Source organism: Mobula birostris, chromosome 2 (assembly GCF_030028105.1).
Source record: "Mobula birostris isolate sMobBir1 chromosome 2, sMobBir1.hap1, whole genome shotgun sequence".
NCBI lineage: Eukaryota > Metazoa > Chordata > Chondrichthyes > Myliobatiformes > Myliobatidae > Mobula > Mobula birostris.
Window position 1 is genome coordinate 144,265,692 of NC_092371.1, and position 24,527 is coordinate 144,290,218.

At 41.1% G+C, this 24,527-nt stretch overlaps 1 protein-coding gene across 6 annotated transcripts in view; it reads left to right on the top strand.

The window, feature by feature from the left end:
• The window catches only part of ube3d (ubiquitin protein ligase E3D), a 268,872-nt gene that overhangs the window by 15,786 nt on the left and 228,559 nt on the right, over window positions 1-24,527 (top strand). For all 6 annotated transcript variants that reach the window (XR_011884289.1, XM_072250045.1, XM_072250053.1 and 3 more), the window contains exons 3-7: window positions 676-766; window positions 12,461-12,698; window positions 13,767-13,836; window positions 15,799-15,877; window positions 17,066-17,174. Coding sequence is in view for 5 of the 6 variants with exons in the window: in XM_072250045.1 (XP_072106146.1) it covers window positions 676-766; window positions 12,461-12,698; window positions 13,767-13,836; window positions 15,799-15,877; window positions 17,066-17,174 (587 nt within the window). In the remaining variant the exon portion in view is untranslated. The remainder of the gene's footprint in view (window positions 1-675; window positions 767-12,460; window positions 12,699-13,766; window positions 13,837-15,798; window positions 15,878-17,065; window positions 17,175-24,527) is intronic.

A 24,527-nucleotide genomic window follows, 5' to 3' on the forward strand; every position in this document is an offset into this window, starting at 1 on the left:
GACAGGACAGTAATGGGGTCTGAGCTCGAGGGGCTGGCCTTGCAGTTGTGATGTTACAGTCATTGGCAGGCACTTCAGTGCTCATAGTAAATGCCATGAATCATCACTGATTTACTTAGAACAAAAACAAAATCAATGCATGAAAAATCAGTTTTTTTCCCCTCAAAGAATGAAGAAGTATATCGTTGGAGGGAAAATCTGAGGACCATATTGGTTATGACGCAGTAAGATAGTGTAACATGTAACTTCGGGTTTTTATTTAAGTACTCGTAGAATCTCTGGTGACTCATTGTTGTAAGATGTTATAATATGCAAAATATGAAAATTTTTGTAGCCTATAATGAATCTCAGATAACAATGAAATCGTTGAAGACTTCAAATTTGCAGATTATTGTCTGATACTGTACTTTTAAATACCAAAAGTTTGAATAATTCAATCTTAAGAATTTGTCAGTACTTAATGTTAAAAGTTGCTAAAAGATCGTTTACAAAATTATTAAAATATTAAAAGATACTTTGACAGGTGCATGTAGGCAAGGTTTAGAGGGATATGGGGCAAACGGGTTGAGTTTAGATGGGATTTATGGTCAGTATGGAGCGGTTGGGCTGAGGGGCACATTTTTGTGCTGTATGACTCTTTGGTTGTGACAGTAATGATATTTTCTGTTTCTTTAGAGCTGCTTCCAACAGTGATACAGACACTGAAAGCCCAGGCATGTTATGCCTTTCAGTGCCAGAGCTGCGGGCATTCTCTACTCCAGACACAGTAAGGCAGCTTATTGATTTTTTTAATGAGTGGCAATGGAAATATTTTTGTGATAGAAATGGTATATGTATAAGACAAGTACGTCATTCAATGTTGGACGTCATATTAGGCTTTGGGCTTTACCTTTAACTCACAAGACCGTGAGTTCATGTCCCACTCCGACCAGGAAGATCCAGGCCGTCATTCACATTTAGTAATGAGGGAGTCCAGTATGGCTTTCAGAAGTTACACTAAACTGAGCCTCTGCCTTCCCTTTGAAACAGACAGAAAAGATTGCAATCTTTTGCTTTTAAAGTTGAGCAGGTGAAATCTACTGGTGTCTTGGCCAATATTTATTCCTAAATCAGTCATGCTAAAACAGATTATTTAGATATTTATAGCCTTGCTGTTTGTGGGATCTTCCTGCATTTAGATTGGCTACTCTGTTTCCTGCAATACTGCAATAATAGGTCATGAAAGTTATGTAAGTTTTCAGGAGTCCCTGAAAATAGCACCAGAGAGGGTATTTATGTGCAGTGCCCAAGGGAATCATCAAATACAGTAGATTAGGATACATTGGGACCAGTACATTTTGGCCAAATTAGCCGAAGTTCATTAAAAAGGTATTTAAAAAAAGACAAAGTACCATTTAACTGAGTGTTATCGTTTATGTATTTAAATGAAATACAGGACAAATTAGAGCACTATCAATACTGCTGGTGGTTGTCCGTTATATCCAACGATGACAGGAAACGAGTGCAGGAGAGTATTTGAAGTGGAACACCCGCTGCAATGGGACAGTTACACTCTCTCGACCTCAGAAATCCGGGTCTAGTGGTTGCAGTGGATGACCATGACATCTTCTATACCCCGTCCTGACCTTTGCTCTCTTAAGTAGTTTTGCAGGACTGCCTTCCTGGCCGTTAGATCTCATCCGTCCAGTCTGCCAGAGCTGACTTTGCTTGCTAGGACAGGCATCTCACTGGGGTATGGGACCCATTGGCTACCCTAAGCTGGTTAGCGTGCCTTTCAGACAAGTGTGCTTTTCTTCAGCAGCAAGCCTCAACTTCTCTTCTCCTCTTTTTAGACCTCTGCGTAGTTCCAGCCTCCAGTGAGAGTGATCGCTTGTGATGTCCTTCCACCTCTCGACGTTCATTTTCAGTGACTCTCTGTTGCAAACGTCTTTGAAACGAAGATGGGGCCGCCCTTGTGCTCTCTTGCCGGAGGCCAGTTCCCTGCAGCCTGAGACGCATCCTGGACATCACATGGACTGACCGAGTCACCAACAATGAGGTCCTGGCCCGCGCCCAGATACCCAGCCTCTTCACCCTGCTCCAACAACGCTGTCTCCGCTGACTGGGCCATGTACACTGCATGTCAGACGGGAGGATCCCGAAAGACCTGCTGTACGGGGAACTGGCCTCTGGCAAGAGAGCACAAGGGCAGCCCCATCTTCGTTTCAAAGACGTTTGCAAGAGAGACATGAAGTCACTGAAAGTGAACGTCGAGAGGTGGGAGGACATCGCAAGCAATCACTCTCACTGGAGGCTGGAACTACGCAGAGGTCTAAAAAGAAGAGAAGAGAAGCTGAGGCTTGCTGCTGAAGAAAAGCGCACTCATCGGAAAAACAGCACCAAGACAACACTGGAGGACAGTGCCTTCAAGTGCAGTCAATGCAGCCGAGACTGTCACTCCTGTGTGGGACTCTACAGCCACAACAGACGCTCCTCTAACACAGACTGAAGCAAGACTTTTCAGGCGCAGATCCATGGTCTCACGAGACTAACAGATGCCACCATACTGGGGTGTAGCCACTGTCCCAAGCAAGCAGTTACTTGGAGGCCACAGGTGAGACCTGAGTGTCCAGTGGGGACCAAAGATAAAATTCAAGGTGATTGTTGATACAGTAGCTTCAAATTCTTTATAATTCCTAACTTATTGAAGTAATGAAATGACTTGATTTTCACTCCCGGCTGCTTCTGACATCTCCAAGCCTGAATGCTTGAAACCACAGTGAGCAAAATGGTCTGAGTGTGTCTTACTGCTTATTTCTTGCCAACTATCAGTGACAAAAATCATTGCTTTTTGAACACAGACACACGTAACTGATGCTATTTAAAACTGTTTGCTCTAAGCATGGTGTAGCGTCTAAAGGCCTCATAAGTGCATGTGACTGATGATAGTTAGAAACTGTTCAGCAACCATCTCCTGTCCCTATTAAGCAATATAATGTCCCAAACAAGCAAAGAGAGTCCAGCCATTTTCTTGATTAGTTTTTGTTCTTTAAGAGTTGTCCCAGATAAGCAGCTGCCTTGATTAGCTGATTGCCCAGTTAGGCAGAATCCACTGTAATCCCATTTACAACTACTATAGAGGAATTCTGCAGCCACTGACTCTGCAGTAAGCAATACAGTTTCAAGTCATTAAAAAACTAGCCGTGTGCAGAACCGGTATCTTGGGACTGTGCACCAGACAGGCAGTGAGTGCAGCAGCTGGATGCTCAGAGAAAGACTCCATTGTCTCAGAAAATGTGGCTGCTGGGGGAGGGCTGCAGGTAAAATTGAAACTCAGGGCCTTAAGTCCCTCCTTGCTACCATCCTATTGGCTGATGTACAGCCTCTGGAAAGTAAAATTGAAGACTTCAAAGAAAGATTGCACTCCCAGAGGGACATTAGGAACTGCTGTGTACTCTGCTTCACAGAGACATGGCACTCCAAACAGAGGACTCCAGCCTGAATGTTTCACCTTCCAGCTCATGGACCTGACGGCAGTGTCAGGTAAAGGCAGAGGCAGTGGTGTTTGCTGCATGATTAACTCATTGTGGTGCACGGCTGTGGCAGTGCTGTCTCAGCTCTGCTCCCCTGACCTGGAATAGTTAGCGGTCAAGTGTCATCCATTCTATCTGCTGAGGAGGTTTTCTGCCATCATCCTAGTTGCAGTGTGCATTCCACGCTGGCCAGCGTCAGGCTGGCACTAGAGGAGCTGAGCACCCTGATCAACAGTCACAAGACAGCGCACCCTGATGTGATCCTGCTCATTTCAGGGAACTTCAACCAGGTTAGTTTGAGGAAATCTCTGACCAGCTACCTCCAACATATGCATGTGGAACCAGAGGAGCCAACAGAAATGACTACTGTTATACCATTATCAAGAATGCTCAGTGTGCCATTCCCATGCTTGGAATTTGGCAAGATTGATCACATGCCTGTATGTCTAATCCTAGTATATCGGCAGTCTGAGGTCTACAGTACCAGTGGTGAGGACCTCGCGGGTATGGTCAGGGGAGATGGAGGAACGTTTACAAGATGGCTTTGAATTGGTGTTCTGGTCCATACTCAAGGATTCGTCTTTGAATATGAATGAAATGCCACAGTCATCTCTGACTTCCATCAAGACCTATATGGATGACTGTGTCTTTGCGAGTACACTGAACATACCCAAACCAGAAGCCTACAAGAAATCCAAGTATGACTTATGGAAGACTGTTGTTAGAGCAGAAGTCCATTTCTGTGTGAAGTTAGAGACAATATCGGATGTAGGGTTTGCATGCCATTACTTCTTAAAAGGTAAGATCTAACAGCATAAATAGCTGTGTGATGCCTCACTCCCTGATGAGCTCAACAACTTCTATGTGCACTTGAAAGGGAGAATAAAACTGCACCTGTGTGAATCTGGCAACACCGTGATCTTTGTCATGGAGGCCAACGTCAGAACATCAGAACAAGAGGGTGAACCCTTACAGCATTAGGCCTGATATACCCGGCAGGGTACTGAAAATCTGTGCCAGTGTTCAAGGACATCTTCAACCTTTGCTGAGGTCAAAAGCTTCCAACTGATTCAAAAGGGCATCATTACACTGGTGCCCAAGAAGAGCAGAGTGAGCTGCCTCAGCAAATATCACCCAGTAGCATTCATATCTACTGTGATGAAGTGCTTTGAGAGGTTGGTCACGGCTGGAATTAACTCCTGCCTGAAGAAGCACCTGGACCTGCTACATTTTCCATGCTGTCACAATAGGTCCACAGCAGGCGCAATCCCACTGGCTCTCCGCTTGGCTTTGGAGAACCTGGACAACAGCAAAATATCCATATGGCTGCTGTCTGTTGATTGCAGCTCAGTGTTCAGCACCATCATCCCCCTTAGTACTAATCAACAAGCTTCAGAATGTGGGCCTCTGTACTCCTCTCTGCAACTATATCCTTGACTACTTCATTGGGAGACCACAGTCAGTGTAATAACAGTCTCTTCCTCACTGATACTTGACATGCGCTCACCTCAGGGATGCATGCTTAGCCCAATGTTCTGTTCTCTGTACACTCATGACTGTGTATCTATAAATTTGCCAATAACGCAACTGTTGTTGGCAGAATCTTAGATGGTGACGAGGAGGCATACAGGAGCAAGGTAGATCAGCTGGCTGAACGGTTGGTTAGTGTCGCAAAGCATCCCTGCACTCAGCATCAGAAAGACCAGTTGATGGTGGACGTAAGGAAGGGGAATTAAGGGGAACACAGGTCAGTCCTCTTTGAGGGGTCAGCGGTGGAAAGGGTGAACAGCTTCAAGTTCTTGGGCATCAGCATCTCCAAGGATCTATCCTAAGCCCAACACATTGATGCAACCATGCAGAAGGAACTGCAGAAGCAAGACTTCATTAGCAATTTGAGGAGGTTTGGTATGCTACCAAGCACAATAACAGATTTTTACTGGTGTACAGTGGAGAGTTTTCGAACTATTTGGATTACCACTTGGTATGTTGGCTCCAGTGCACAGGATCGAACGAGACTGCAGAGGGTTGTAGATTCAGCGAGTCCATCACGGGCATGACCCTGCCTGCCCTTGAGGATATCTTTAAGAGGTGGTGCCTCAAGGAGGCAGCTTCCATCATTAAAGGACCCTCGCTATCTGAGACATGCCCTCTTCCCATTAGTACCATTTGGGAGGAGGTACAGGAGTCTGAAGATCACGGATTTGGGAACAGCTTCTTCCCTCCCACCAGCAGATTTCTGAACCGATGAAAACTATCTCATTATTCCTTCTTTGCACTACTTATTTATTTTCTGTAACATAGTGATTTTTATGTTTTGTGCTATATTACTGCCACAAATTTCACAACATGAGCACAAGGGATTTTTCAGTTGCTGGAAACGCAGAGCAACATGCACAAAGTGCTGGAGGAACTCAGCAGATCAGGGAACATTTATGAAAATAAACAAACAGTTGATGTCTTGAGCTGAGACCCTTTATCAGCTCTGGCTGATGACATTTGTCAGTAATAATAAACCTGATTCTGATTAAATGATCGTATCCTTTTGTGCCCTAGAGATCTTTCAAAGATCCCAGATAAGATTTGTTCTCAGTAACATTACTCCTGACGTAAATTAATGTGCACTATCTTTACTCTTTCAACAGAAGCAACATTTAATTCCTCCTGATTTATCAGAGATCCTCAGTCCTTAAGTCCTGATTTGGTTGTTTTCCCTGACATTTCCACATGCCTGTAGTCTGAGTGGCATATTGTGAAGATAGAGAAGTCATCTCTTTGTTGTAACCTTGTTCTTTTTTTAAAATTTTTTTTTAAAATTTTTATTTTTATTGAAGGAATGACACAATACAGAATATATAATGGATTACATTTTCCTCCATTTTGCTTTAGTATCGTACCCCCAAAACAAACCTCCCCCCCCACCCACCCTCCCCGAACATATCATGGCAGCTAATATATTTACAACACAACAATTCACAAATACAAGTACGGACATTTCACAACCGTACCCCCACACTACTTCAATACGACGGCTCATACACATCTGCAACATGTCAGATGATCCAAAATACACTCATATTTACAATTCATCAACCACCCTGTGAGGTAAATTATAAGCGTGTTAAATGGGAGGCAATTTCCTAAGAACAATCAAATGCCCTCAACTAGTAGGTAATTCCTTAAGACTCCCAAAATATGATAAGAAAGGTCCCCATTTCGAATAGAACTTTTTCACAGACCCCCTCAAAGTGAATTTAATCTTTTCTAATTTCAGAAAAAAAATTACATCTTCTAACCAAGCAGCAGCAGTTGGGGGACTGGCAGATTTCCAAACCAGCAAAATTCTCCTACGGGCTAATAGCGATGTAAATGCAATGATATCCGATTGGCTTGCATTTAAACCCAAATCATCATCTGCCACACCAAATACAGCTATAAGCGGGCAAGGTCTCAGTGTCACCCCCAAAACCTCACTGATAATTTTAAAAACCAGTGCCCAATAGTCATCAAGCCGAGGGCATGACCAAAATGTATGTATTAAACCAACCGGAGAGAAGGAACACCTGTCACAGCCAGCATCTGTCCCAGGGTATATGTCTGCCAGTCTGGCTTTACTTAAATGTACCCTGTGTAAAACTTTGAATTGTATGAGCCCCAGTCTAGCACATGATGATGAGAAATGAACCCTATTCAGTACTTTTGCCCAATATTCCTCCGCAAGGTCCATACTGAGGTCGTCCTCCCACCTACTCTTAGTTTTGTTTAGATCTTGAACTCCCAAAGACATCAGCTGAGAGTATAGTTCAGAGATCATCCCCTTATTGTTAAAGCTAAGAGTGAATTTTTCCCATAACATAGCAGGTGGTAGAACAGGAAAAGCGGGAAACTTTTCCTTGACAAAGTGGCGAATCTGCAGGTATTTAAAAAAAATGATTATGCAGAAGGCCATACTTACTGCGCAGGTCATCAAAACTATCAAATATGTTATCAGTATACAAATCCTTAATGTGCATAAGACCGTTCAAACCCGATTGTCTAAAAGCTGAATCGAATGTGAAGGGAGGAAATAAATGGTTTTTATGAATGGGGCCCAAAACTGAAGCTGATATGAACTTATAGTGGCAGCGAAATTGATTAAAAATTTTGAGGGTGGAGAGCATGACCGGGTTAGATGTGAATTGAGAGAATTTCAATGGTAAGGAAGAATACACCAAAGCTGGGAGGGACGAGGAGTGCCAAGACCGTGACTCAAGCAGGCACCAGATTATATCTGACCGGTGAAGCCAAAATAATACTTTTTGAATGTTCGATGCCCAGTAATAATGAATAAAGCTGGGAAGACCCATTCCATCTACGTCACGACCTCTTTGAAGAATGCGCTTATTAACCCTTGGGACCTTATTTTCCCAAATAAAGGAGGTTATAGCTTGATCGACTGATTTAAGAAATAACTTAGATATGAAAACTGGCAAACACTGAAACAAATAGAGAAATCTAGGAAGTATAGTCATTTTCACTGACTGAATTCTCCCAGCTATAGTAAGCGGTAAACTGCGCCATCTCTTGAAATCAGCCTTCATTTGGCTAACCTGAGGCCTGTAGTTAGCTTCAAACAGAGATGTAAAAGAGCGAGTAATATGTATTCCTAGGTATACAAAACCATCTTGAGATAAAGGAAAGGGCAAGGATTCCTGTCGGATCTGTAGGGCCAAGTTATTAATGGGAAAGCATTTGCTTTTTTGAAAGTTCAGTTTATAGCCGGAGAAGGCTCCAAATTGACCTAATAATGACACAATAACAGGACTACTACCTATAGGGTCGCTAACATAAAGTAAGAGGTCATCAGCATATAGGGAAACACGGTGTTCCATGTCCCCTCTTCTAACACCTTGAAATAATGTAGTTGACTTAAGTGCAATAGAAAGAGGCTCAATTGCAATTGCAAAAAGAAGAGGGGACAGTGGGCAGCCTTGGCGAGTGCCACGTGTTAATGGGAAATAGTCAGATCGAAAATAATTTGTCTGTATACATGCTAAAGGCGAGTGGTATAATAGCTTAACCCAAGCTATAAATATTCTGCCAAATCCAAATTTCTCCAAAACACTAAACAAGTATACCCATTCCACTCTATCAAATGCCTTCTCCGCATCCAAGGTGATAACAACCTCTGGACTTGGAGAATCACTGGGTGAATAAACCACATCAGCCAGTCGACGGATATTAAAAAAAGAATAGCGATTTTTAATAAAACCTGTTTGATCATCTGAAATTATCTTGGGAAGGGGACGTTCTAAACGACATGCAAGCACTTTAGCCAAAATTTTCACATCTACATTCAAAAGTGAGATGGGGCGATATGATCCACATTGAGTCAGGTACTTGTCCTTTTTAAGAAGTAGTGAAATAGCTGCCTGTGAAAGAGAAGGGGGTAAGGAGTCGTTCTCCAAAGATTCCTGAAACACTTCTAGAAGGACCGGTACGAGCTTATCCTTAAATTTCTTATAAAATTCTATTGGATAACCATCAGGACCTGGGGACTTACCACTCTGCATAGCCGTAATGGCATTATTAACCTCTTCCTGCCCAAGAGCCCGATCTAGGTTCTCCACTTCCTCTGGTTCAAGAGTTGGTATTTCCAAATTATCTAAAAAAAGTTCCATATTTGTTTTATCTGAGGGGAACTCTGAGGCATACAGAGAGGAATACAAAGTTGCAAAGATGTTATTAATCTCTTTTGGATTGCTTGTCAAGTTCTGGTGCATGTCTCTTATCTGGGGAATAAGTCGTGATGCAGCTTGACGTCTCAACTGATGAGCCATAAGCCGGCTCGCCTTGTCACCATATTCATAATAGAGGTCACGTGTCTTAAGAATTAATTGTTCTGATAGGTTTGTAGATAGAAGATTAAACTTCGCTTGCAAATCAACCCGGCTTTTATATAATTCCGCAGTGGGTGCCTCAGAGTATTTTCTATCCAGGTCCCAAATAGATTGCAATAACACTTGCATTTCCTTCCTACGCTCTTTATTGGCATGTGAAGTATAAGATATTATTTGACCCTTCAAGTAAGCTTTTAAAGTTTCCCAAAGTAAAGAGTATGATACCGACTCAGTTTTGTTAGTCTCGAAGAATGTGTCAATGTTAGCCGATATATAAATACAAAATTTCTCATTAGAAAGCAAAAGGGGGTTAAGTCTCCACAGAGGCTGTTCTCTAACGTTTAAAGGAAAACATAGGTCCAGTTTCACGGTCGAGTGATCAGATATAACTATAGCAGTGTATTCAATTTGTCTAATCATTGGTATCAAGGAATTATCTATAAAGAAATAGTCTAGCCTGGAATAGGAGTGGTGAACATGAGAGAAGAAAGAGAATTGCCTAACTGATGGATTCAAAAATCTCCAAGGATCCATATAACCATTTTGTCGCATAAACATCGAGAAGGCCTTTGCCATACTGGAAAATGTTCCCCTAGGGCAAGACCTATCAAGCCATGGGTCAATAGCACAGTTCAAATCTCCAGAAAAGATTAGCTTATGTGTATTCAGGTTAGGTATTAATGACAAAACCTTATTTGCAAATTGGACATCGTCCCAATTAGGAGCATAAACATTTACCAAAATAACAGGTATCTGAAAGAGAGAGCCAGAGACTATAATAAAGCGACCATTAGGGTCACTGATTACATCAGATGGTGTGAACTGCATTCTTTTGGTGATTAATATTGCCACCCCCCTGGACCTACTATTAAATCTGGAATGAAAAACCTGACTAATCCATGCTTTACGAAGTCTATTATGGTCTTCCACTCTTAAATGTGTCTCTTGTAGAAATAGTATATCTACTTTTAATTGTTTCAGATGAGAGAAAACTTTAGCTCTTTTAACCAGACCATTGAGCCCCTTTACATTCCAAGAAATAAACCTCACAGGGTGGCCTCCATCAGCAGCACTCACGTTAACCATATCAAAAGGCACACAGGGCCTACAATCCAAAACAGTGCAAGGGTATAAGTTGCACACAATAACGCACAATGAAAAGAAAGTCTGATCAATCTGTAACACACAAAAGAATAAACTGCCATGGTAATCCCCCAAAACGCTCCCCCCCACCCCTTTACGCAAACAAAAAAACCCAATTGCAGGCAGTACCCAACCAAAAACTTCCAAGGTGTTCCCCATACAACCCAACTTTCAATCTAATCTAGGGTGGCTCCCCTCCTTAACGTTTATCCTATCACTTATACTACCCTTAATATAACATATAGACTAAAGATGACACAGGTCAAGCTAAGCATTAAAAACAAAAAACACACTGGGCAACTTAAACACCCGAGATATAAATCCCAAATGTTTACATTTTGCTGGTTGAAAGTTTTTATTAATCAGTTTCGGCAGCATAGCAGTTCGACCTGATCGCGTTCCACAAATTAAACTGGAAAAAATGAACAAAGAAGTGGATTGTGAAAATTAACAGTTTGCCTTGGCATGAGGCCCCTTCCATGCTGCATGAATAACCTTAAAAAAAAGTCATTGCTGTTCTTGTTCTTCTTCTCCCCAGCGCGAATGGTAAAACTCTTTGGCCGCCTCTGATGTATGGAAATAATGCTTTTCACCTTCATGCACGACCCGGAGCTGGGCAGGATACAAGAAGCCAAACCTGACCCCTTTCCCGTAAAGCAGGGATTTCACCTCCTTGAAAGCTGCTCGTTTTTTACCCAGCTCCGCACTAAAATCTTCATAAAAAAACACGCGGTGTCCGCGGAAATACAGCTCCTGCTTCCCCCTGTTGATGATGTGTTGCTTATCTTGAAAAGAGTGAAAGCAAACCAGGAACATTCTTGGTCTCGTTTGCTTGGCTCCAGAGACACCAGATGGTTTACGTCTGACTCGGTGAGCATGCGAAAGCACGAGAGGACTTGGGAAAAAATCTGTCCCCAGCACTTCGTCAAAAAACTCGGTCATAAATTTAACAGGGTCCGAACCTTCCAAATTTTCAGGAATGCCGACAACTCTCAAATTGGATCTCCGCGACCATCTTTCCCTTCAGAAATGCGTTTTTGCTCTGCAATGCTGCAATGGCGGCTTCGGCGCTCACCAGTTGGTCATTGTAATCATTCAGGCCGTCTTCAACCCCACGAATGCGTTCGTTCTGTGACTCGTAAGCAGACATAATTTGTTCCATGGTAGCAGTCACTGGTGATAAAGCATCTTCAAGTTCTCTCTTTAAGGCAGAATGCACCGCTTGCGTCATGTCAGTAATAAGTACTAAACGAAGCCTCTCCCAGTCATCGGGTAGCACAGGTCCGGGACCAGCTCCAGCAGCGTGCAATGGCGCCATTACTGTAACATCCGCCTTCTTGCTTGAGGCTTTGCTATCTTTTTCCCCAGTTTTACTTCGAAGGTACATTCTACTTGCCATTTCAATGTCCAACTATGTCCCGCGTTGTTCACAATGGTAAATATTCAGTTATCTCGAGCATACGGCAAAGATAAACAGGTAGATTTTAAATAAAAATTAGGAGCCACACTCACACGCACCAACTCACTCCATATTCAACCCCGGAAGTTTCTCATCCATTGTAACCTTGTTCAACAAGAATCTAGTTCCAAAGTCAAGATAAGAGTTAACCTTAACAATTGAAGTACTTTGAACAATATGAAAAGATTGGTTGGAGTTTAGTCCCCCCATTGCTCATACCTGCCAGACTTGGCGGAAGGTTAGTGGACACTTAATAAAGACTCTGGTAGCAACTTCAGAGGTTTTTTGTTTCCAGGCAGGCTTTGTAAATACCATAAATAATTGCTGTAAAATATATACTTATCTAATAACAAAAGAAGCTTATATTATGGTGAGTCTTGCATCAAGCCCATTTTGTCTTATGATTTTTCTTACAATTAAAAACATAAGGTGAGTGTAAGTATTAATGCGATGTGGTATTTTGCATGCAGGATGTTCCAGAGAGTTTTACCTTTGCCTAGTGGAGATTGGAATGATGTGGTGGAACATTGGTGCTGCCATTCCAATCCTTTTGCCCAGGATTTTCAGCCGAAGTTGGATGACTGTTTCTTGGGGGATACTTTCTTGTTGGTGAACGTGGCAAATGTTGATAAAATGGCTGCACTTGAAGAGGAGAGTCAACCGGAGATCAGACAGAATGTGGATGACAATGGAGACCATTTAGTGAAGGTAGGGACATTGTTTTAAAATGGCTTAATCGAATCAATAAGCAAGTTACTTTCCATATCCATTTTTGTCCATAGCTGTTTATTTTTCCCCAATAAAATGAAGGGACTTTATAAAACAGACTTCTCATCCTGACCTCTGGAGAAAACTCAGGTCAATCTCAGAACTCCAAAAGGACCCCACTTGTGGTGCATAACTTGTCTCAAGATCATTCATCAGCTGAGCAGAAGGTGGAGCTTCTGCCTATTTTTGGAACTTTTGCTCTGTTAAGTACGTAAAAATTGGTAATTCATCATGGAATTGCTGGTTTTGAAGCAGAACAGATTGTAAATAAGATGAAAACATCTTCGAGAGTGCATTTTTCTGATCACATCAGGAAGATCTCATTACTTCCTCTAAATTGCCTTTTGAGTTCAAGCGAGTCCAAACTATTATCTACCATCAATGACTTTGCTACCTTCAGCCCCATTACCTTTTAAATACGTTCTCCCTTTTAATATCTGCAAGAAAAGTGACTTCGTTGTTTATCTGGTCAGCTCCATTGCAGTCCCCAGCATGCTTCATAATAGGAGTTTTATTGTATTGTTTTATATTTAGTGTGGTTGTTAATAATGTTATTTTGGTCTGTAGTAATTACTGTAATAATGCGTCAGAGAACTATTCAGAATCATATTGAGACAACCAATTAATGTGAAAGTTGCATATCTTCTTTCCCCTTAGAGGCCTCTTAGTGCCTTCCCGCTGGCCATAGCTGTCTAGATTCAGCTTAGAATTGGTGTACATTTGATTGGTTGGCAGGCGGTATGAAAGACTGGGCCAAGGATGCTGATGTTTATCCCTTCCTTCCCCAAGGCAGTAATGTGTTAGTTTTGTAGAAATTTCCTCCTTTGGTGACCCACATGGCAGCTGACAAAGCTCCCCAGCTGAGGCAGTGTGTCTGGTTGGGGGGGTGGTGGGTGGGTTTGAAATGATCTGGCAGGCACATGACTGATGCAATATCTCTGTTTCATGTTGGTTGAAGACTGTGCACTGCATTCCTGGTATTCACTTTGTTCACTTGTGCTCTCACAGATGCCAAACAAAAATAAAACAGTAGTCTGCAGCCGTTGCAGGAAGATGCTGGGAAATATGACATCTTCAGGTACAATGTTCACAAATTCCTTTACAGTGCTCAAATCATTGTGCTTATGTAACTTGGTGTCATTGCTAACTTGTATGATCCTCTCTTTAGTTTCACCTTTCAGTCCTTCTTTCTCTGTTTGTTGTCATTTCCTGTTCTGGTATTACACTCTGTTGTTTAATGTCTTCTTTTGTCTCACACACTTTGCCTGTTATCCTGCTCCGACATTGTATATGTTCATTAGCCTCTCTTTTTCACCTCAATCTTCTCAAATTTATCTTTACCTCTCAATCCACTGGACTTGCATTTACTAGCAGTAAATTCCCAACATGTTGCAGAAATTGTCCATGCACTGTGTTCCTGTATTTGTGACTTCAGTTGTTGCACCAAAGTTCAAAGTAATATGTCACCATATACCACCCTGAGATTCATGTTCTTGCCGGCATTCAGAGTAGAACAAAGAAATACGACAGAGTCAGTTAAAATGTACAGATGAAGACCATTCATTGTCTTGGTGGGATTGTTTGTATGACCAGCTAAAGAAAGGCTTGCACTAGATTTCACCCACATGAGACTTGGAATGTGATGGTGATCCAGGACTGTAAGCAGTTGTCAAGTATGGAAATATCAGAAAAAACAAAGCTACTGAAAATCTGAAAGGAAAACAGACTGTGCTGGAAACACTCAGTGGGTCAGTCACCATCTGTGCAAAGATATAACATTTAAGGTTGAAGAACTTTGATGAAGAGTCCAAGTAAATTTTATTAATAAAGTACATGTATGTCACCATATACAACCCTGAGATTCATATTCTTATGAGTATACTCAGCAAATCTATAGAATAGTAACTATAACAGGATCAATGAAAGATCAACCAGAGTGCAGAAGACAACAAACTGTGGAAATGCAAATATAAATAAATAGCAATAAATAACCAGAACATGAGATAATGAGATAAAGTCCTTAAAATTAGATCATTGGTTGTGGGAACATTTCAAAGATTGGGCAAGTGAGTGTATTATCTCAGAACAAGCAAGTTTTAATTTGTAAGGAAAGAACAGGAAGGGGCAGATGGGAGAAAGGGATTATTTGTGGTAAAGGAAGGCCAGGTCAGATGGGTTAATAGGGACACATGGGTAATGATTATGCTTCTTTGTTTCATGTTGCTAAAGGCAGGGCTGTAGGTTGTGCCCAGCTGGTCAGGCTGTACAAATAGGTAAAGAAATACTGAGTTGAATATCACAGATGGGCAACTTGCAGCAGAAATAGCCATTTGGCTGCAGGCAGAGAAAGTGAGTTATCTAAAGTGGGTGAATTTAACTTTGAGTCTGGAAAGTTGCAATATTTAGTACTAGTGTGCACGATAATTATGTTGATGGTGAGAGGTTAGTACTTCTGGCTAGCTGCTGGAGTCTAGAAGTGTATCTATAGTCGACGGATAAATGGTTAACTTTTCAAAAACTTTGATAAGGCAACAGGGTTTGTAGAGGGATTTGTAATCTTTGGAGTTCCTACCTCAAAATCCCGTAGATGCTTCAACATTATGGCTGAGATAGAGAGATTGTTGGACACTAGGGGGAACCAGAGGAGCAGAGAATTGGACAGGAAGGTGGATTTGTTGCACTTGATTGGCCATGGTGTTGAATACATGTGATTTTGATTGCATTCTGCCTGTCTCTTGTTTTAATGGGACCAGGCCAGTGAACAGGGATCACATGGAGTTGTGACGAATTGAGTTTTTGTTTGTAATTCATCCTCTTGCAGTCAGAATGTTTTATCACATTTTAATAGTAGAAGTTTTGAATGCTGATTACTTTTCAACCCTGTGGAAATAGAGTAATGACTACTGAAAGGTGCGCGTAAGTGCAGTCATAATATGAGTGTGTGTGATGGTTTATTGACCTATTCCTTTGCTGTGTAAAAGCAATAGCTTCTGAACAAATTCTATTATCCTGCTGATGTTTGTAATCTATGTTCTCACAGATACAATTAAACTTTATATCACTGAACTGCTGGTCCAACCCTTGATGAACGAGACTTTGGAAAGACAAATAAATGAAAGGTAATATTTCTCTATATTGATGCTTACAAGTTGCATCTAAATTGTAGTACAATGCAATAACGTGGCTCACATTTGCAGTAAAGCTTCTGAAAATTTGGTGGTGTTCACAACTCAGAATATTATTCTTTTATTAGATTCTATTATATTTGCATGAGTTACACAGGATAGAAAGTGCCCTTCCATACTATACTGCCCTTTTTTGCCTGTCTGCACTGAAAGATCTTGTGGTTTCACTGAATAGCTGTGTCACCAGCGGAAGTTGCTACCGTTATCAGCAGACTCCCCTGAAGGAAAGGCAAGGCTTATCAGCTCTCCTGTGTTATGGGGCAAGGATCAGGATGGCCAACAACAGAGGAATCATCGAAAGGATGACTGGGAGAGGCAGGAGGGGAATCAGAAGTAGGGAAAGAAATGCCTAGTGGAAGGGCTGCTGGTGGTGTGGCTTTGTCTCATTATTTTTTATTCATCATGTCTGATTTGATGCTCCATCTTCCCACTTCACTTGTTCCTACTGTGTCTTTCTGAATTATCTTGTCATTTTGTGCTCTCATCTCTGTAACTGACTGTGATCTCATTACACCCTTCCTTTGGCCAGGCTAGGCATTAAAATCTATGATCTCCGAGTCTGCTGTCCCTTGCACTGTAACAGAACTGCCTAGCTATGGACAGTTCTAATCTGTAATCTCGTATAGAGTCCTGTTTGAGCTGCTAGGAATCTCACATTTACTTCATTTCCTGCTGCATGCATGCTCATTCTCTTTGTCATCCCTTCTTGGTTTTACATTTTACTTTGGGAATATGATGACTGCTTTTGTTACATTTTCACAAGAGGTGAAGGGAAATGATTGCAGGATGGAGATCATGTATCTATTGGCCTGTGAATGGTAATGTGGGGCCAGTGTTTAGGAAGCTCTTGAAAAAGATTGGGGCAAAATGAACATCAGGACTGACAATATTATAGATGCTTCACCAAGCCTTGGAGATCTGAAGGCTTAATCTGATTGGATTGAAAGTAACTTGATCGTGTTTTCCCCATTTTATGTTTAGGTAATGGTCTGATTATGTGATAAGTGAAGAGTTGCTGCAGAGATTTTTCATATACAGGGTCATTTCCTCTTGCAAGTTCAGGAGAGGAATGCAAAGGGAAGTGGAACTGACTGAAATGTTTCTTTTTGAATAATTTGTTAGATATTACTTTGTGGAGAGAGTGGTTGCTGGTCGACTGATGGAGTTATCGTCCATTCAAAGCACCTTTAGATTCTGCATTCAAGGGCACGATGGAGAGACTTACGCTTTGGTAAATCCTTTTCTGTACTATCTTGCATAGGCTGATTGCTAATAGCCCTTTTGTAAATGCTTGTGAAATGCAAGAATGTGGATTGATCTAATAATAATCAGGTACTACTTAGAATCTTTCACTGAAGATCGCTAGTAGATGTCACCACTGGGTGGCAGGTTTTGTGTAGGTGTTCTCAAGCTTTGATAATTTTCCACATTCTTTGTTAGCCCTGTGTAGTCTGGGAAGAAGACTGTTTCTTAAATGACTCTGTAAGCTTCTTAATATCTCTGGTTTTTGAAACTAATTTTTCAACAAAAAGGTCGTAATATTTTGACAAGAATGCAGTTTGGTTGAAGTTGAACAATATATTTTGGCAAATGTGTTATATGTTGCATTATTCAAATCTAGTTTACTACTGGATTAAGAGTGGAACAGCATACTTTAAACTATTAGTTACTGTAATTATTGTGTAAAAGAAAGTTATTTTCAATGAAGTCTTTTAAGCCTTTTTCATTTTTAATTTATTCAATGTTGGAATGTGTATGTTTAATGTGCTTGTTTTTTGGGAACTAGTTTGAACACAATGGAATGCTGAAGCAGAAAGTTTAAGGAGCAATTGAGCACGTGTTCACTTTCTACCAGCAATTATCTAGTGTTATTCTATGCATTTTGAATTCTTGATGCACATTTATGAATTTGTGGTTCATATGAGTAAGGTCAGATACACTGGATATTTTTGTTGAAACAATACTTCTATTCTTACAATTGTGACATCAAGTTGATAAGTGTAGATGCCACAGGGTATGAAAGTTAAAGTTGGATATGGTTGTTCAAAACTGGATGCGGTATACGGAAGCATGTTTTTACTGGACATCTTATCACAGGATAATTACTGCCTGTAATGCGCTGGCGTTTATGGCAGCACTGAAGGTCATCTATCTCTGGCGGTGTTCAGGGCTTCCTTCATCGTATCAGTAGCTTCCTCTCAGTTTTCATTACTATCAGCCATGCAAGTCCTGTGTGGAGGCTCAAGAATAGCATTGCACTCAGATGTAGAAGGATCCTTCATTGCAGTTTCCGTACCGATTTTGTTTTATCAGTCAGGGTTGTTAGCCCTGGGCTGAATCCCCAGAGCTGGAGGACTGGTGGACCACTCTTGGTCTCTCCCCTACTCTTTGACCTATTTGGCATGGGTGACCCCACCAAGAGCCAGAGCATAAAGCCCTGACTCCAAACAAAATAGCTCTCTGGGTCATTGAGGCATGCAAGCCTCCAAACCACAACAGAGTTGTGGTCCTCTTGGAGTTTATCTACAGATAGAGGGAATAAATTAACCTTTTTTTTAACTGTGGATCTGGAGATGTTTGAAGCTTTATTTTTAACAAAGGTGCAGAAGCAGCAGTTGAAACTAAGATCATTATAGTTCTCGCAGATGGCTGGATAAGTATTGTGGGAAAATAAAACACAGTAAATGTGGGAATGCATCTAAGTAGATGGGCAAGCTGGCTTTGTTTGAGATGGATGGCTTCCTTCTGCACAGTATAGTTAGATAAATGCTTGACAGCTGATTTAAATCAAAGTGGTAGTGTTGGCTGGGATGAATCTTAGAATGAGACTTAGAGAAAAATCTTTTGTTAACTACAACATGGTCCAACTGGCTGTTGTAATTGGAAAGTCACTTGATCCAGTGGGTCAAACAAGCGGTTAAAGACAACCTAACATTTTGCCCCTGACAACACACCTCAAAGTTGCTGGTGAACGCAGCAGGCCAGGCAGCATCTCTAGGAAGAGGTACAGTTGACATTTCACGCCGAGACCCTTCGACAGGCTAACTGAAAGAAGAGCTAGTAAGAGATTTGAAAGTGGGAGGGAGAGGGGGAGATCCAAGATGATAGGAGAAGACAGGAGGGGGAGGGATGGAGCCAAGAGCTGGACAGTTGATTGGCAAAAGGGATATGAGAGGATCATGGACAGGAGGCCCAGGGAGAAAGAAAAGGGGGAGGGGGGGAAAACCCAGAGGATGGGCAAGGGGTATAGTGAGAGGGACAGAGGAAGAAAAAGGAGAGAGACAGAAAGAATGTGTGTATAAAAATAAATAACAGATGGGGTACGAGGGGGAGGTGGGGCCTAGCGGAAGTTAGAGAAGTCAATGTTTATGCCATCAGGTTGGAGGCTACCCAGATGGAATATAAGGTGTTGTTCCTCCAACCTGAGTGTGGCTTCATCTTTACAGTAGAGGAGGCCGTGGATAGACATATCAGAATAGGAATGGGATGTGGAATTAAAATGTGTGGCCACTGGGAGATCCTGCTTTCTCTGGCGGACAGAGCGTAGGTGTTCAGCGAAACGATCTCCCAGTCTGCGTCGGGTCTTGCCAATATATTTTGTCCCTGAGCTGGCTCCAGGAGAATTCAGTGGCGTGAAATGCGTATTACAGAACAGGTCTTGCAAAACAAAAGACCGTTCCTATACTATTGTTATAGTGTATGCAAGAGGCATCAAGTGGGATTCTGTGCATGCTATTGGTGGATCAGCAGAGGGGCAAGGGTAGGATCAGTGGTTGGAGAGAGAGAGAGTTATTTGGGAATGTAAGAAAATAAGGTTTATTTGGAAGCCTGTATAATGTGCTGGGGTTGGAGCTGCTGCTGATCGGTTTGGCATGAGAATACTGCATGGGTGGGGTGAGGAGCCGTGTGATTGTTGCATAGGTCAGCAGATCACTGGGTGGTTCTGATTGGCCTTTATTATTAGACAATGACAGGCAGTGAGTGTTGTAGGATCACTAGGTTAAAACGGGTCAGTATGTTCATAATATACTCCTTGATTGTACGTGTGTGACTGCCGATGAACACACTTCCAAGGAATGGTTTAGTAAGTATTTTGCAGAACACATTAGAAATATTTAGAAGGAAGAGGAATTTGTATTATGCTGGGTGATGGATTGGCCACATAGGCCCATCTTCTCACCATATTCCTCAGCTCCTTCGCCTTATCAACTCACTAATTGCCTCATCAATCCATTAGTATGACTCACCTCATGACTAGTTGTGGTAAATTATTCAAAATCCCAGATGATCTGGTAGAAAATTTCCACTTGGCTTCCCCTCTTCCACATGAGTTTCAGTTTTTTTTTCTGAATGGTGACCTCTTTATATTCACAATATTGCCTGAATGAGCATTTCACTGACTTTGTGAACTCTTCACATTTGTTTTCATTAAGTACAGTTTAATATTTAATAGGGCTTGGAGCTGCTCGGGCTACACTGTTATTGTCTTTCTCCTTATTGAAGCCTTCCTTTTAACTAAAGCCATTTGCTTGTGCTGGTAATTTTGCTATTTTGACACTGCTCTCTGACCATGTCTGAATTCTCATTGGAAACACTTTTGATAAGCTCTTGTTGGATCAGTAATCTATACACACCGGCTGGTTCTGAGCTATTGAGTAGATTGCTTCGTTCTGCTCATGCATTTCATATTGTTAAGAAAAACACATTGGCCAAGTGAACCTAGTTATGTGCAGAGGCAATGCATTTCTGTCAGAGGAGTATCATCCTAAAAATAAAGGGCTGTCAATAATTCTGTTACAGAAAGATCCTTCTCAGAAACATTTGTCACAATACTCCAGAGCAGTATAATCATACTGGCCCAGTTCTTTGTAGAACAGTCGCAAATGGGTAGCAGCACTGAAAAGGAAGGAAAATTTGTACTGATCTTTCAAAATTACAGATGTATGAATGTGGATAGAGGCAGATGCTGGTGGCATGCCATCCTGTATAATATTTTGTGAACCAGAGGATTTTCATTAATCTACTAATTTGGTGACCGGAGTTACTAATGTTCATATTTGGATTAACAATAATGAAATTTTACATGGTTATGCACAATATGATGAATATTGTTAGAAACATTCCTGGAACTTTTGATTAGGTTTGTCTGCTATGATGCTACCTTTTGATTAAAACATTCTAGACTTGGTTTATCAGATTTTCTTTACTTAGAAAAGGCTGGGTAAGATGATGGAAAAAAAAGTCTCAGTGGATTTGTGACTGGCCACCATAGGTTCAACCTGAGTTTACAGAAATTAAAGGGGAGTGTGCAGGCATTATGGGAAACATCTCCTTTTATTAATGGTGACTGTGCTGTCAGGGTAAATATCAAGTGGAAGCTTGGGCAGTTGCAGCAAAAAGAATGAGGAAATGTCGTTGGGCAAATCTCTCTGTTTCTCATTCCCCTTGTGAATAGGCTAAGCTGCATCTTCAGCCCTCATTATACTGATCTGAAAACACTCCAGCTTCAGGGGCGAAGGAGTGTGCAGTAGTGGGTTAGACAAGTCAACAACAGCACTAGTGTGCAAGGTCAAATTGTCACACTGTGAAGTGTCATGCAATAAACTCAGCTTCTCTCATGCACTCTCACGCCCTCGCTCGAGCCCCCCCCACTCTCACTCGTGTTCCCCTCCCCAGCTCTTGCCTCCCCCCCCCAATCGCCGCCCTCTCTCTCTCACACACACTTTAAGGACAATCTTTTGCACTGGCATACCATTAGTATCAATATCCCTAGTTTTAGTCAAGCCAGCAACCTGCAGTAATTGCACGTGGATGTAATTTTCACCTCAGTATTATTTTTTATTTACTTTATTATTCTATTCACCTTTTCAGAATGATACTTTTGCCCATCTCAGCAGTGCAGATCTTAACAATAGTGATAATAGCCATAACAAACAATGAAAGACTGCACCAACTTGAAAGTTGCTTGGTGAATGCCCAAGTTGGTGTGGTCTTTCATTGATTCTGTGATGGTTGTTCTATGGATTTATTGAGTATGCCTGCAAGGCAATGAATCTCGGTTATATATGGTGACATATATGTACTTACATAATAAATTTACTTGAACTTCAAACTTTTCAGAATGATGCTTTTGTATATCTTAGCAGCACAGACCTTCTAATTGAGGTATTGAATGGGGAATTAAGAATAAATTAAACTGTAAGTATTGTTGTAAAACAAGATTGTGGTTTTACAGTAAATCAATTTTACTGCCTGCAGTTATGGATCTCCTCTGGAATTGTTCTGATTAAGCAGTTGTCTCTTCCAGGGAGTTCGTATTTGATATACAGTGTACCTTGCTGAGTAAGGAAGTGTTCTGGACAGTTTGTGAAGCCTGGAGTTGAACTTGTGGGCAGGGGGACTTTGTTTTGGGAGTATTATTTTTATTTTGTAAATACAGGTTGTATAGGGAATGCAGTGGAATTTAAAATGAACAACTAAATTTTTAGAAAAGCATTTATGAATTAATGCATAACATTGGGAAACATCTGTTACCAAAGTTGAAAATAGATTGTTAGGCTGACGTAGCACCCAATAGTACCTTAAGCCGAAAGTGAGTTGTATGATCAGGTCTAGTTCAAGCTTCACTAAATTAAGGGAGGTAACTCCCAACGTGGGATTTGATTTCCAGAGTAATCGCTGCCTAGAAGAACACTGAAAAATAAGCCAAAGGATAGCATGTACACATAAAGTCAGTGTATTCAGACATTGCTTTCTCAACAAACAAAACAAGGGGAAAAACTGACTCATTTAAGCAATGAATTATTTTTGGAAACTGTTTTTAATTTAAAATTAATGAACCTGATAATGCAGTTAGGAGATTATTGGCAGTGGGCTGGAAGTGCTGCATTACTTGTTGGTAGAATCTTGATTGTGGACAATTAGCTCTGATTTTCAATGCAAAGAGTGGCAGTAAGGCTGCTTTTGATATTATTAAATTCAACAAGGGAAATGACTTTGAGCTCAGTTATGTGAGCTGACGTTAGGCTTCTGAGGCAAAATATGAACTATGCAAGTAAATAATATTAATATAAGCCTTTGTTTGCCTTTACTCTTGCATCATTATAACTTTTATTAGCCTCCGTGAGGAACCAAGATGAATGCTGAAAAGAATTCAGGCAAAATATATTAAGTGATTTTTTTTTTAATTGCTGTTTTATATGAATTGCTTGTCTCAGCGTATTTTAAAATTGCAGCTAAGCAGTGAGTGCATTTATTTTCGCTCTGATTAGGTTATTGGTTATTTTTGCTGCTATTTATCGGGTTGCGGTCACATCTGATTTGACAGTCAGTTAAATCAGTTAATCAGGTTCTCTTAGCCCATGGGCTTTATTTCCTATGAAGCATTTGGTATTCATATGTGAGTTGTTTTCATGGACAAATATTTTAGACACTGGTGGGTCAGGGGAATTCTTATTGAAGGCTTTTGAACCAGGAGATGAGTTCTCTCTTCTTACTCATTTCTTGTACCCAAGTATGTTTCTTTCATTCTGATGTGATGCTCTGGACTTGGGATAGTTTCTTATCAATCTTTTGCTTGATATTTTATTCCTCCTTATGCCCAATTATGTGGAAACCTTGATTGGTTCCCACTTATTTTTATTATGCATCTTCTATTTTTAATCTGGCCTTGTATCCCACCAGCCATTTCCTGACTAAGAACTGGTGAAGGAATCTTTTCAATAAAAAACAGAAAATACTGAGTAGTTCAGGCAGTATTTGTGGAACTCTATGTATTGCTTTCGGTTGGAAGCCCTTTGTCAGAGCTGGGAAAGATTAAATAATGACAGGAAGTTTCTTTGCCTGAGGAGGCCCACAGGACTCACTTTTTGACTGTGTAGAATCCTTCCTTATGAGGATCCACCCTCCTCTAGCTTGGGATCTCCAGCAAGTTGTAACACCCAGACAGAAATTTGTCCGACTGGTAATTCTGCAGTGTTTGCTCATCATGCTAGTGTGATCGGTGAAGCACCAAAAATCACATTGAAGAACCTCAAACAAGAGAAAATCTGCAGATGCTGGAAATCCGAGCAACACACACGAAATGCTGGAGGAATCGAGCAGGCCTGGCAGCATCCAGGAAAATAGTACAGTCAACGTTTCGGGCTGAAACTCTGTCGATTGTACTGTTTTCCTAGATGCTGCCTGGCCTGCTGAGTTCCTCCAGCGTTTTGTCTGTGTTACATTGAAGAACCAGTACGTTGAGTGTGTTTGAGAATTCAACTGTAAAAATCTGAGGCTGATGACTGTGGAAAGCTTTTTATTTGAACTTATTAATATATAACCCTATATGTAGAATTTGACATTTAAAAGTTAGAGAATCAGTAAGGAAACATTGCCAATTAATAGTGATGTGAATCATAACATTTATTAAGTGTGACTAAATTGTTAGTTCATAAAATCTGCTGGTAGACACGTATGTTTGCAAATCTTGTCAAGCACTTCAGACATAGATCACTGCTTGGTTTAAAATTCAATCAATCCTGAATATAAGATCTTTGAGTAGTTTTACTCCCTCTTACAACTGCATTTTCTTTTGCTATCC